The sequence below is a fragment of the Cydia strobilella genome, chromosome 13 (genome assembly GCF_947568885.1).
Source record: "Cydia strobilella chromosome 13, ilCydStro3.1, whole genome shotgun sequence".
In the NCBI taxonomy this organism is placed as follows: Eukaryota; Metazoa; Arthropoda; class Insecta; order Lepidoptera; family Tortricidae; genus Cydia; species Cydia strobilella.
In genome coordinates, this window is record NC_086053.1 from 13,444,794 (window position 1) to 13,459,662 (window position 14,869).

At 41.4% G+C, this 14,869-nt stretch overlaps 1 protein-coding gene across 1 annotated transcript; it reads left to right on the forward strand.

The window, feature by feature from the left end:
* The first annotated feature begins 1,656 nt into the window (after nucleotides 1–1,656).
* LOC134746747 (uncharacterized) lies at nucleotides 1,657–8,386 on the forward strand. The gene is made up of 6 exons (XM_063681273.1): nucleotides 1,657–1,797; nucleotides 2,076–2,502; nucleotides 3,402–3,996; nucleotides 6,557–6,819; nucleotides 7,463–7,655; nucleotides 8,043–8,386. Exons 1-6 carry the CDS (start codon nucleotides 1,750–1,752, stop codon nucleotides 8,338–8,340), a joined length of 1,824 nt encoding a protein of 607 aa, XP_063537343.1. The 5' UTR covers nucleotides 1,657–1,749; the 3' UTR covers nucleotides 8,341–8,386.
* Nucleotides 8,387–14,869: the final 6,483 nt, after the last annotated feature.

The following is a 14,869-nucleotide window of genomic DNA, read 5'->3' on the forward strand; positions in this document are numbered from 1 at the left end:
CCGCGTAGTCTGGAGCGCGCTTATAGTGCGACATAAAATAGTAGAAATTAAATAAAATGGAACTAAAAAAATCCATACGATGTTGTTGCCATGTTTAACCATTTTACGTCAAAAATGGGACAGTTGCGTACCGTACGAAGTGGCTCGCTCAATAATTTTCTAAATTTCTTGTCTACTGGTGCCATGTGCTCAGGGGCTACCGCGAAAACCGAAATTCGCAAATTGTGGGGATCTTACTCCAATGAAGGCTTCTGTTTTCGCGGTAGCCCCGCTCTGTTTATGCCCTTATGTATGGATGGTATAGAAAGGATGCCAATCTCTTATGGCAGAATGAGGGCTAACGCGTATGAATTCGCCGCTAGGGGCGCTAGTGTAGATGGTGGTCTTTTCCATAGTTCGAAATGTCAAATGTCACTTGTCACTTCAATGACTGACAGCTGTTCTATAGTCTTTTGGACCACCATTAACAGAGGCGCCAACTGGTGAGCAAAAAAACGATAGCCCTCATTGTTGCAAAAGTGACCGCTTTCAGCTTTAAATAATAGTTCCTAATCTCTCTGGTGGCGCTAGTTAGGTTCTGGGACATGAGTATAACATGAACCATATAAGGCAACAAATAACCCGACCAAACGACCTGAACAAAGTATCGAACTGGTCTAAAGAATGGCTCATAAATCTGAATTCTACAAAATGTACCGTTCTGCACATAGGTAAAAACAACCCTCATTACACATATAATATGGACAACACTCCCTTAAAAGCTGTCAAGGTACAAATCGATCTGGGTGTCAAAATCACTGAGGAATTGAAATGGGAAAAACATATAACTGCAATCGTTAAGAAAGCAAAGAGCCTTATCTACCCTATAAGAAAAGCTTTTGGGAATCTGACGCCGGATATGATGCTCAAAATTCACAAAACCTATGTTAGGCCTATATTGGAGTACGCATTTCAAGTATGGAGCCCTTATTTTATCAAGGATATTGAGATGTTGGAGAAAGTTCAACGTAGTTTCACCAAGATACCGAAGAAACTCAAAAACATGTCCTATGAAGAAAGACTACAATTCTTAAAGCTCACAACCTTGAAGGAGCGCAGAGAACGCGGAGATCTGATTGAGACATACAAAATACTAACCCATCACTACGACCTTAAAGATTTCCATAAGATGCTAGAACGCAATAGTAACAACCGTCTGAGAGGTTATCAGTATAAGCCTGTGTCTCACAGGTCCTACAATAATCCTCATAGACACTTCTTTAGCAACAGAGTGGTCAACGCTTGGAACAAACTCCCAGAGGATGTAGTTAGCGGCCCAAAGTGTCAATGAGTTTAAGAATAAATTAGATAAGCATAAAGCAAATTCTACTCGACACTGAGAACTCGGTTTATGACACTGGATACAGGCATTATCAGTTGTTTAAACTGCCTGCCTGCATTACAAATAATAATAATAATAAAATTACGTGGGTTGTTTTTGGTAGTATTTCGGTGTATGGTGGCGCCGCCTAAGTACTGTTTTTTGATGGACACTTTTCATACATAGAAATTTGGCCCTCCCTAATGGTTCTAAAGCTGCCAACCTTTACAAACAAAACGTCAAACCAAACAGCTTTTGACATGGCTCAGGCTGACAGTTGTCACTGTCAATGAATACTTGAATAAGTTGAATAGACGTTGCTTGAAGTATTTTTTAGTCTATTTTCATATTTCTGTTATTTGTGTTTTAGTTCAGATATTTAATTTATAATGGAGATAGATGGAGACACACCGAATTTAACAGACTATATGTCTGCGGTAAGTACTGAAGTATTCTTTAGTCCTCGAAGTATTCTTATGATCATAATAGCAGTTTCTGTTGTGTTCAGTTCTTCTGCTTTTGTTGTCGATATTACGTGTTCGTACATGTTTGTGACTGTCACGTACAATAGTAGATTGTTAACCAAGGGTGGAAAGTGAACCATTTCACCCGAGATATTTTGGCGCTCGAACGAAGTGTTAGAAAATATCTCAGGTGAAATGGTTCACTTTCCACCCTTGGTTAACAATCTACTATTATCTAATCTTGTTTTCAGAATATAGCTGGTGGGAGCATCGCAAAAAACACAGAAGTGATAGATATCTCAGATTATCGCGTCAGCAAAAAGGAAAGCAGACTTTCCAATACCTACAACAAGGATCTGTGCAGAGGCAACAAACCTCTAACAGATTTTATAAACAAATGCCTATTTCTCGACCCAACCATAGGCATGGAGGCTGTTATTAATAAAGTTTTACTGCCGTCTTATGCTAAAGCTGACAAAGAATATAAAGAGTCAAATAAATTTAAAAGAGTTATAACTAAAGCATTTCAAAGACTGATCGATAATCCTGGTAGGAAATACAGTCATATAAACAATGTTGTTGATACTCTGAAGTTTCATGTTGAAACACCACCCCAATGTAATATCTCTCCATTAAAGAAAAGAGTGAATTTTATCACACTGTCTACTAAAGTGTCAGGTAAAAGTTTTATATATTACTAGCTTTTGCCCACGACTTCGTCTGCATGGAGTTGATAATTTTGGGTACCTTATTTTTTATCCAATCTGCTTTTTATCAATTCCCCATACAAACTTCTACCCCCCTTTCACCCCCATAAACGATGATTTTCGGGATAAAAACTACCCTATGTCCTTCCCCGGGACTCAAACTATCTCTATACCAAATTTCAACTAAATCGGTTCAGCGGTTTAAGCGTGAAGAGGTAACAGGCAGACAGACACACTTACACATTTATAATACTAGCTTTTGCCCGCGACTTCGTCTGCGTGGACTTAGTAACAGCAGCTAAAGTAAGTATAGTGCCTGGAAAAATTCTCATAGCAATCTAAATTTGAGCACATTATGCACACAAATTAGCAGGCACTTCGTTAATTATCTCAATTCCACCCCGCTTTTTACTTTCTTAAGGGATGATTTTCGGGATAAAAACTATCCTATGTCCTTCTCATGGGACTCAACCTATCTCTATGCCAAATTTCATCTAAATCAGGTCAGCGGTTTAAGCGTGAAGAGGGAACACACAGACAGACAGACAGACTTTCGCATTTATAATATTAGCATGGATTACCATTTGGGTCACTTATGCTTTTTAGCAGTGACATGTCTATGGCAGTGGTTTCCAAAGTTGACTGGGCTCCGGACCCACCTAACTAAAACCGCCAAATTAAGGCCGGCCGGTTAACCTGATCGATCGGCAAATTGTCTTATGTTTTAGGGCCTACTGAAATACTTACCATTACCAATACAAATTGATATTGCTAAAATAATTATTAAAATAAACAAAACTACCTATTATCCTTTTAGTATATTTTGAAGTACCTATATCCCTCTTATTCTAAAATTAAATTTACTTCCAGTAAAACCCAATGATAGGAAAAGACCAATGATTCAAAGTAGCAGCAGAATCTGCCCACCAAAGAAATCTAAATCTGAAGTTATTGCACTGGACTGTGATGATGATGATGAAGTTATTCCAATAGATGATGAAGCCGATGAAGATAATAGTAGTAATCAGGTCAAAGTGGATCACAAGAGAAATTCACAAACAGAGGAAGAAAATTTTGTCCATGGTGATACTGATATAATTGAAATTCAAGATAGTCAAGAAGTAAAAATAACCGATGAAAAGGAAAGTGATCATTCAGTAAATAGATCAAATGGTGATAAATCTACTCCTGAGCACATAGAAGCAAAAAGTAATGAAATTGAACATGAAAAAGAAAATTTAGGATCCAATGAAAACTTATTAGTACCGCATAAAGAAAAGATTATTAGATTAGAGAAACCTAAATTAAAGAAGAAGGAGCCAGAAGAAATGACTGAAGTTGAGAAAGCCAGAAGGATAAGAATAATAGAGGCCAAGATCGAAAAATACAATAAAACTATTGCTCAACTTAATTTAGAAGAGGTCACGGATGATTCTTTAAATTCACCTTATCATAAATGTGATCGGTAAGTGAGTCCTATTCCTAAAATCCTTAGTAATTAAAGAGTAATATTAGCAAAAATTTCTTTACTGATGATGATGAGTTCCTGTTATCCCTCATCAGCTACCTAGGGCTCGAATAGTAGTTTTTTACTTGTCTAAATCTTGAGCGGCATCTTCAAGCTCTTTTCAATCAAGATCAGTTGAGGAGGACTTAAAGTTTTCATTTTCATTACTAATTATAAACATTCTAAATAATTAAGAATATTTCCGTAAATTTAAAATTATACCTATAGTCTGAATGTGGAGGGAAGTACGAGGAGAGGAAAACCGAGGAAAAGGTGGATGTACTGTGTGAAAGATGATATGAAACTAACGCAAGTGAATGATGAGATGACGGGTGACAGAGATGTATGGAAGAAAAAGACATGCTGCGCCGACCCCAAGTGAATGGGACAAGGGCAAGCGAATGATGATGAGTCTGGTATAAACCTGCATTGAGAATCTGATGAGGTAATTTGATAGTTTCAAAGAGTAAGCAGTTTTTGATAACATACCAGATGTTATATATTGACATGTGGGTACATAAGAAGATCTGCGGTTACCCCCAGTTCGGTTCTAGCTAGCAAGCCAGCACACGTACGTAACATTCTGGCGACGGGATTTAATTCGGGAATCGCGGCTAAAAGTGCTTTAAACATAGTGTTTGGATGTTAAATAACAGTAACAAGCGACCCCGGTCGAGTGAAAGCCCACCATCCAACAGACCATCCTTGAAAAAGATAGCTCTCCAAGAATATGATAGTACAGACATTGAGTCTGGTAGTGGAGATGAGGAACATTATAGTGCAGATAACCAATAGTTAGATATTTACTCAATAATAACGAAAGACTATGAAAGCATGTTAGGGTATAAGTGAACAATATAGTTTAAAGTGCATAAACAGTGTAGTGCGAAACTGACTATATAGATATTGAATTCAAAATGTAGTGAAGTGTCATCTATCCAGAGGGAAAGGCATGTTATATATTGACATGTGGGTACTTTTTCATATTTACTCTTTACAATCCTGCACCAAACTAACTGTCTCTGTTTAGCCCAATGGTTGACTGGTAGAGAATGCCTCAAGGCGTTAAGTCCGCCATTTGTACTCTTTTTGTGTAAATTTGTGCAATAAAGTTTAAATAAATAAATAAATAAAATACATAAGAAGATCTGCGGGTACCCCCAGTTCGGTTCTAGCTAGTAAGCCAGCACACGTACGTAACACCAGAGAAGGCTGTCTTAAATAGGGATGAAAATAAGGAAAAAAATCAAATTTTTTTTGGGGAATTTTACAAAATTTCGTTCTTTTCGGTTTTTAGGGTTCCGTACCCAAAGGGTAAAAACGGGACCCTATGACTAAGACTCCGCTGTCCGTCTGTCTGTCCATCCGTCTGTCTGTCACCAGGCTGTATCTCATGAACCGTAATAGCTAGACAGTTGAAATTTTCACAGATGATGTATTTCTGTTGCAGCTATAACAACAAATACTAAAAGCAGAATAATATTTATTTTTTTATTTATTTTATTTATTGAAAACACATTTACATGACCTTACAGTATAAAACTAATGCGCCATGAAAGTTAATTACATTTAAATTACAACTAGTACTATGGTATATTCACAACACTAAATTACTACAGTTGAGCACCTATCATCCATCCTCTCACAAAACCTCAGACATTCACTGCACACAGCCGTCCAAATATAAATATTTAAATGGGGCTCCCATACAACAAACGTGATTTTTGTGCTGTTTTTTTCCGTAATGGTACGGAACCCTTCGTGCGCGAGTCCGACTCGCACTTGGCCGGTTTTTTTCCAGTTCTATTCAGAAAAATTGGAAAAATTAAATACGTCACACACAATGCCACTGATGAGTGATGACAGTGTCAATGCCATAAACAAACACATTAGACATGCAACCTTAACCTACCTGTTTAAATTCCTAATTAAGTATAAAGAAAAATACAGAAGTTTAGAAAAAAAAACTTGTTTTTTATTCAGCTTTATTCTTTTTTTTTCAGAGGTATTGTAACTGAAATTTGCATTGTTTTTTTTCAAAAGAAACTTGAAAGAAACGAGCCGTTTTGAAATTTTCCCGTTTTTTTCAACGCTTAGTCTTAAACTATGCTTTGGCCCTCGGGCACATAAGAATTTGTGGTCCTTTTGGAAAGTAAAGAAAGCGAATTAAACTAACATTTTTCTACTATTGTTACTGTGTGTCCTTTGGGGCTCCCTGAGGATGGGGCTCTGGGCACGGGCCCCGTGTGTCCTTATGGTAAAGACGGTAATGATGCCAGAAACAAAGACTGTTTTTTCACATTAAAAATAAAATAAAAATAAAAAAGTCTTATTTCTGGTTAAAAGAATATGAATATAAAACTATTTGCAAACTTAGTCTAGGATATGAACCTAATTTTGTAAGGGTAAAAAAATTACACCAGAACCCTCTTATGAGGTATAGGCCTCTTCTAAAATCTTGGACCTCTCTCGATCTGGATTCATTAAACACTAAATAAATATTCTTTTTAATTCACAGCTTACAAGCAGCAATCGTGAAACTATACAAAGAACTATGTACTTTAGTTGGTGAAGAGCCACCTAAAAAGCGGAAAATACAACTTCAGATCAAAGAGGGTGTGCCACAAGGCCCTATCAAGAGGCTGGAGACATTCCTCAACAAACGGGCAGATGCGGAGGGCGAGACGCCGTTCCCGGACTTTAGTGATGTCATTAGATGTGTGGAGAAAGCCAATGAAGTGGACGGTCTCGGATGGAGTAAAGCGAAAATTATGAAAGAAGGTTTGTATTATTTTAAACCAGCTTCTATCCGCGATTTTGTCTGTGTAGAACAGCGGTTCCTAACCCCGTGGGGGTAAAACTGGCATTTTAGGGGGTACCTATCTATAAGAAAAAATATTAATGATTATGGAGGAGGGGTAAAATCCAGTTCCCTAGTTAGTCAAAGGGGTCACAGTACTAAAAAGATTAGGAACCACTGGTGTAGAATGATGATATGTCACAAAAACTATGATATCTCGTCCGCCAGTAACTATCTTCATACACAAAATTTCATCTAAATCTGTCAGCAGTTTAAATATCCAGAGCTAACAGACAGACATCGTTACTTTCACATTTATAATATTAGTAGGGATATGGCGCCCAAGGACGCACTACGTTGAAATTTATCTGAATTTGATGGGTGGTACGCACCTTTGGTTTGGTATGATGGGAACAGATAAATCTAAACATAATTGGACAAGGGATGTCAAAATACATGATTACAACTAATTTACGTGAGTGAGGTGATTTAAAGTGAGTGAGGTTAACATAAAAACCATTTGAAATCCTCACCTGCTGCTAATTGTACTACCACGCTCATAACCTAAATTGTCATTTCATCTGCGTATCAAATACCTCAAAGCAAAGTCCCTTGATTTTTCAGCTCAGTCAATATTTACGTACTGCGGTCGCGCGCTCCAAAAGAAGCGTCAGCAGCGCGAATGGAAACACCTCCGCGCCTTGGCGAGACCGGAAGAGTTCGAGGCCGATCCAGCCGAGACCGACATGGAGTTGCAGGCGAGGCTGGAGGCCAACCGGCGCCTCGCCAGCCAGCGAGAGGCCGAAGTCTTCAACAAGTAAGTGCTCTGTTTATGCTACTTTGACACCAATATATAGCTGCAAGTGCCAGGTGCCTGGATCTAGTAATAAAGATAGTATGGAATACGACACTGATGACATTGATGTTGCAGTTTCGTTACTCTATTAAATTGCAAACGGTTCCGTGACTAGCTTTCCATCTACCAGTTGTCCCTTGGGCCATAAGGGTGGCGGCAACTAAGAATAATGTATGTTTAATTTGCCTAAAAGCGCGGCCAAAACGTTTAGCTACAAACGACAAGTTTCTTTTATAAACTGAAATAGATGCTGGATTCGAACCGGCGTCTTTAGCTATCGCGCTTCTTCAGTTTTTCATTCCGCGGCTTATGGTAGAGTGCACGATGTTACCCAAAATCTTGTTTCAGATACACGCAATTGGCGGACGTCCCAGAACCAGTGGCTTCAACAAGCTTCGCAATAGAAGAACCTCCAGATCTCGAAAACAGCTCAAGTGACGAAGAAACTGAACCAACTCACCCTATAATACTCAAGGAAAGTAACAGCAATGATAACGTTACTAGTAATGTTAACGAGACTGAAGTTGTAGTGAAACAGGAGCCAGAAGAAGTGCCGATAAAGATTCAGTATCAGGGTGATGTAAGTTTGGTTATAATTATATCGGACTCTGAGAGTGAGGAAGAGTATGGTGTTTTGACATTTTAATTATCATTAGTGTCCAACCGAAGTTTTTCATAAATCATAAATCAACCGAAGTTTTTGTTTTGCCATAAAATCATGTTGACGGCCGAAGGTTCGTTTTTGGCCGAAGGCTTTGGCACAAAATCCGGTTTCGATCAAACACTAGTTTATATGCGTCATTCGGGTTTAACCCATCATAATTATGTTGTTGTGAAATAGAACGTTTCAAATATGTGCCTATATTTGAAATGTTCTAATCAGATTTGATACCTTGTACTGAACATCGAAAATCTATCGTGAGGCAGATAACGGTTTAGATGTTCAGTTCGGTAGGCCCTCTGTTTCCTATTATATTTTTTTACTCACTACGCGCGACATGTTTCGGGATGCTTTCTCAATATTACAAGCACAGAGCTGCAGAGTGCTGAGACCAGCCTAGCTATACATTTACACAAGTCAGTCAGCAATTTCTTTTTTAATGGTTTCCTAAAAAAAAACAAAGATGATCCTGGCAGTTGGCTCATTACTTTCTATAGTTTCTATTGGTTTTTCTGGACACCCCATTTTTCCTATTTTTATTCCTATAGAAGTTTAGATTCTTCAACCGATCAAGCATCTACAGTTCTACACGGACTGGATCAAGATTTGATACTGAAATTTTGCTTTCACAACCTTGATGCTGGCAAAATTGTCCCAATGGACAGGTGCCATAAGAACCAAGAACTGAACTGAAGTTGATAAATGACGGTACACAAGTCACGTTGACTCCATGGTTCGTTATTTATTACAAATAAGCGCTTATTACATCTATACGGTCGCCGGGCGCTTGTGAAAGGAAGTCTGGCAGAGTTGTCAGTGTCACGAAATATCAGAACATTAATTAACAATATTAGCACAATCGGATTAAGTCTCACCTCGAAATCCTTCCAAAGGTATGAAATTTGGTATGCATTTTAATTAAAGGTCTCTTTTTCATGTCCACACTATTTGACATTTGGGGACCTCGAGGAATCGCAGCCATCTTGGAAAATGTGTACCATCCTGGAGAAATTTGCGTTTAACTCTAAATATACGTTCTCTATGAAAATATGGTGTAAGGCAACATTAAAGCTTATTAAATTCTGCACAAAAAAGTCCTAGATAACTTTGCGGAAAAAATACATCTTGTTATAGAAAATAATAGCTGAATCCAGATTTAGCGCTTATACCCTTTCAGGGGATATTCTCTTAATATGAAACTTGGAGGAATATGAATTCCACTTTTGTCTATACATTTGTACACGTTCTACTCCAATATCAACATTTTACTCGACTGCGACTTAAACAGAAAGTAGGGTTATGGGTTTAAATACTGAAAATCAGTACACCCTGTGGCTCGGAATACTGGACGGATTTTTTAAAATGACATATCGGTAGATTCCTCTTGCCCTTCACAACCTGTGTAAACAGGCTTCGTTTTTGGGACATGGTGTTGTATAACTTTTTAGTGTGGAATTTAATAAGCTTTCGTTTCGCCATACACAGTATTCACATTAAACCCAGATATTCCGAGAAAAAAAGAAAAAAACCAAAAAAGACATACTTTTCAAGATGGCGTTTGATCCCCGTGGTCCCCGAAGCTCCAATTTTATGACACGCAAACAGGGATCCCTGAAATTGTAGGTGTCAAATTTCATTACTGTCACCAGTGTTGGCCGTAATTGTTAATTTTAATTAACCATTGATCAATTTTATTAACCATTAGTTCCGCCATTAACCAATTGCATTAAAGTTAATTCGGATTAAAGTTAATTCGGATTAAATTTTTGAGACGTTAATGGCCATTGAAGTTAATTCGGATTAACTTTAATTCGGATTAACTTCAATGGGCATGAAAGTCAAATAATTAATCCGAATTACTCTCAATTTGGATTAACGTCTAATAAAATTACATTCGTGATATTTTAAAATGAGAGAGCAAAATGACCCTGACTGAACCCTGGCAGGAGTAGCAGTACCTACCTACTACCTAGTAGAATTCTGGTTTGGTGCAACACAGACATACGCGGTTTTGGTCATTTAAATCGTCTTGATGAGCACTTCGGAGAGCCGTACCCATGATAGAGCTGATGCTGAACCCTGGCAGTACCTAATGGATCTAAGGTTTGGTGCAACATAGGCACAGGCTGTTTTAGTCATCCGACTCGTCTTGATGAGCACTTCGGAGAGCCATACCCATGATAGAGCTGATGCTGAACCCTGGCAGTACCTAATGGATCTAAGGTTTGGTGCAACATAGGCACAGGCTGTTTTAGTCATCCGACTCGTCTTGATGAGCACTTCGGAGAGCCATACCCATGATAGAGCTGATGCTGAACCCTGGCAGTACCTAATGGATCTAAGGTTTGGTGCAACATAGGCACACGCTGTTTTAGTCATCCGACTCGTCTTGATGAGCACTTATGAGAGCAGTACCCATAATGGAGCTGATGCTGAACCCTGGCAGTACCTAGCGGAACTAAGGTTTGGTGCAACGTAGGCACACGCTGTTTTAGTCATCCGACTCGTCTTGATGAGCACTTAGGAGAGCAGTACCCATGATAGTGCTGATGCTGAACCCTGGCAGTACCTAGTGGATCTAAGGTTTGGTGCATCATAGGGACACGCTGTTTTAGTCACCCGACTCGTCTTGATAAGCACTTAGGAGAGCGGTACCCATGATAGAGCTGATGCTGAACCCTGGCAGTACCTAGTGGATCTAAGGTTTGGTGCAATATAGGCACACGCTGTTTTAGTCACCCGACTCGTCTTGATGAGCACTTAGGAGAGCGGTACCCATGATAGAGCTGATGCTGAACCCTGGCAGTACCTAGTGGATCTAAGGTTTGGTGCAACATAGGCACACGTTGTTTTAGTCACCCGACTCGTCTTGATGAGCACTTAGGAGAGCAGTACCCATGATAGAGCTGATGCTGAACCCTGGCAGTACCTAGTGGATCTAAGGTTTGGTGCAACATAGGCACACGCTGTTTTAGTCACCCGACTCGTCTTGATGAGCACTTAGGAGAGCAGTACCCATGATAGAGCTGATGCTGAACCCTGGCAGTACCTAGTGGAACTAAGGTTTGGTGCAACATAGGCACACGCTGTTTTAGTCATCCGATTCGTCTTGATGAGCACTTAGGAGAGCAGTACCCATGATAGAGCTGATGCTGAACCCTGGAACTACCTAGTGGATCTAAGGTTTGGTGCAACATAGGCACACGCTGTTTTAGTCATCCGATTCGTCTTGATGAGCACTTAGGAGAGCAGTACCCATAATGGAGCTGATGCTGAACCCTGGCAGTACCTAGCGGAACTAAGGTTTGGTGCAACATAGGCACACGCTGTTTTAGTCATCCGACTCGTCTTGATGAGCACTTAGGAGTGCAGTACCCATGATAGAGCTGATGCTGAACCCTGGCAGTACCTAATGGATCTAAGGTTTGGTGCAACATAGGCACACGCTGTTTTAGTCATCCGACTCGTCTTGATGAGCACTTAGGAGAGCAGTACCCATGATAGAGCTGATGCTGAACCCTGGCAGTACCTAATGGATCTAAGGTTTGGTGCAACATAGGCACACGCTGTTTTAGTCATCCGACTCGTCTTGATGAGCACTTATGAGAGCAGTACCCATAATGGAGCTGATGCTGAACCCTGGCAGTACCTAGCGGAACTAAGGTTTGGTGCAACGTAGGCACACGCTGTTTTAGTCATCCGACTCGTCTTGATGAGCACTTAGGAGAGCAGTACCCATGATAGAGCTGATGCTGAACCCTGGCAGTACCTAGTGGATCTAAGGTTTGGTGCAATATAGGCACACGCTGTTTTAGTCACCCGACTCGTCTTGATGAGCACTTAGGAGAGCAGTACTCATAATGTAGCTGATGCTGAACCCTGGCAGTACCTAGCGGAACTAAGGTTTGGTGCAACATAGGCACACGCTGTTTTAGTCATCCGACTCGTCTTGATGAGCACTTGGAAGAGCAGTACCCAAGATAGAGCTGATGCTGGACCCTGGCAGTACCTAATGGATCTAAGGTTTGGTGCAACATAGGCACAGGCTGTTTTAGTCATCCGACTCGTCTTGATGAGCACTTCGGAGAGCCATACCCATGATAGAGCTGATGCTGATCCCTGGCAGTACCTAATGGATCTAAGGTTTGGTGCAACATAGGCACACGCTGTTTTAGTCATCCGACTCGTCTTGATGAGCACTTAGGAGAGCAGTACCCATGATAGAGCTGATGCTGAACCCTGGCAGTACCTAATGGATCTAAGGTTTGGTGCGACATAGGCACACGCTGTTTTAGTCATCCGACTAGTCTTGATGAGCACTTATGAGAGCAGTACCCATAATGGAGCTGATGCTGAACCCTGGCAGTACCTAGCGGAACTAAGGTTTGGTGCAACGTAGGCACACGCTGTTTTAGTCATCCGACTCGTCTTGATGAGCACTTAGGAGAGCAGTACCCATGATAGAGCTGATGCTGAACCCTGGCAGTACCTAGTGGATCTAAGGTTTGGTGCAACATAGGCACGCGCTGTTTTGGTCATCCGACTCGTCTTGATGAGCACTTAGGAGAGCAGTACCCATGATAGAGCTGATGCTGAACCCTGGCAATACCTAGTGGATCTAAGGTAGGTGGTAAGGCTCTATCATGGGTACCGCTCTCCTAAGTGCTCATCAAGACGAGTCGGGTGACTAAAACAGCGTGTGCCTATGTTGCACCAAACCTTAGTTCCACTAGGTACTGTCAGGGTTCAGCATCAGCTCCATTATGGGTACTGCTCTCCTAAGTGCTCATCAAGACGAGTCGGGTGACTAAAACAGCGTGTGCCTATGTTGTACCAAACCTTAGATCCACTAGGTACTGCCAGGGTTCAGCATCAGCTCTATCATGGGTACTGCTCTCCTAAGTGCTCATCAAGACGAGTCGGATGACTAAAACAGCGTGTGCCTATGTTGCACCAAACCCTAGATCCACTAGGTACTGCCAGGGTTCAGCATCAGCTCTATCATGGGTACTGCTCTACTAAGTGCTCATCAAGACGAGTCGGGTGACTAAAACAGCGTGTGCCTATGTTGCACCAAACCTTAGATCCACTAGGTACTGCCAGGGTTCAGCATCAGCTCTATCATGGGTACTGCTCTCCTAAGTGCTCATCAAGACGAGTCGGATGACTAAAACAGCGTGTGCCTATGTTGCACCAAACCTTAGACCCACTAGGTACTGCCAGGGTTCAGCATCAGCTCTATCATGGGTACTGCTCTTCTAAGTGCTCATCAAGACGAGTCGGATGACTAAAACAGCGTGTGCCTATGTTGCACTAATCCTTAGTTCCGCTAGGTACTGCCAGGGTTCAGCATCAGCTCTATTATGGGTACTGCTCTCCTAAGTGCTCATCAAGACGAGTCGGGTGACTAAAACAGCGTGTGCCTATGTTGCACCAAACCTTAGATCCACTAGGTAGTGCCAGGGTTCAGCATCAGCTCTATCATGGGTACTGCTCTCCTAAGTGCTCATCAAGACGAGTCGGATGACTAAAACAGCGTGTGCCTATGTTGCACCAAACCTTAGTTCCACTAGGTACTGCCAGGGTTCAGCATCAGCTCCATTATGGGTACTGCTCTCCTAAGTGCTCATCAAGACGAGTCGGGTGACTAAAACAGCGTGTGCCTATGTTGTACCAAACCTTAGATCCACTAGGTACTGCCAGGGTTCAGCATCAGCTCTATCATGGGTACTGCTCTCCTAAGTGCTCATCAAGACGAGTCGGATGACTAAAACAGCGTGTGCCTATGTTGCACCAAACCCTGGATCCACTAGGTACTGCCAGGGTTCAGCATCAGCTCTATCATGGGTACTGCACTCCTAAGTGCTCATCAAGACGAGTCGGATGACTAAAACAGCGTGTGCCTATGTTGCACCAAACCCTAGATCCACTAGGTACTGCCAGGGTTCAGCATCAGCTCTATCATGGTTACTGCTCTTCTAAGTGCTCCTCAAGACGAGTCGGATGACCAAAACAGCGCGTGCCTATGTTGCACTAAACCTTACTTCCACTATGTACTGCCAGGGTTCAGCATCAGCTCTATCATGGGTACCGCTCTACTAAGTGCTCATCAAGACGAGTCAGATGACCAAAACAGCGCGTGCCTATGTTGCACCAAACCTTAGATCCACTAGGTACTGCCAGGGTTCAGCATCAGCTCTATCGTGGGTACCGCTCTCCTAAGTGCTCATCAAGACGAGTCAGATGACCAAAACAGCGCGTGCCTATGTTGCACCAAACCTTAGATCCACTAGGTACTGCCAGGGTGCAGCATCAGCTCTATCATGGGTACTGCTCTCCTAAGTGCTCATCAAGACGAGTCGGACGACCTAAACAGCGCGTGCCTATGTTGCACCAAACCTTAGATCCACTAGGTACTGCCAGGGTTCAGCATCAGCTCTATCATGGGTACCGCTCTACTAAGTGCTCATCAAGACGAGTCGGGTGACTAAAACAGCGTGTGCCTATGTTGCAC

What these genes read in the sequence shown, in the direction of transcription:
- LOC134746747 (XM_063681273.1), top strand. Translation starts at nt 1,750, where the DNA reads ATGGAGATAGATGGAGACACACCGAATTTAACAGACTATATGTCTGCG. An exon ending in CCTTATCATAAATGTGATCG is followed by an intron (nt 3,997 to 6,556) that starts GTAAGTGAGTCC and finishes TTTAATTCACAG; the next exon opens with CTTACAAGCAGCAATCGTGA. An exon ending in GAGGCCGAAGTCTTCAACAA is followed by an intron (nt 7,656 to 8,042) that starts GTAAGTGCTCTG and finishes ATCTTGTTTCAG; the next exon opens with ATACACGCAATTGGCGGACG.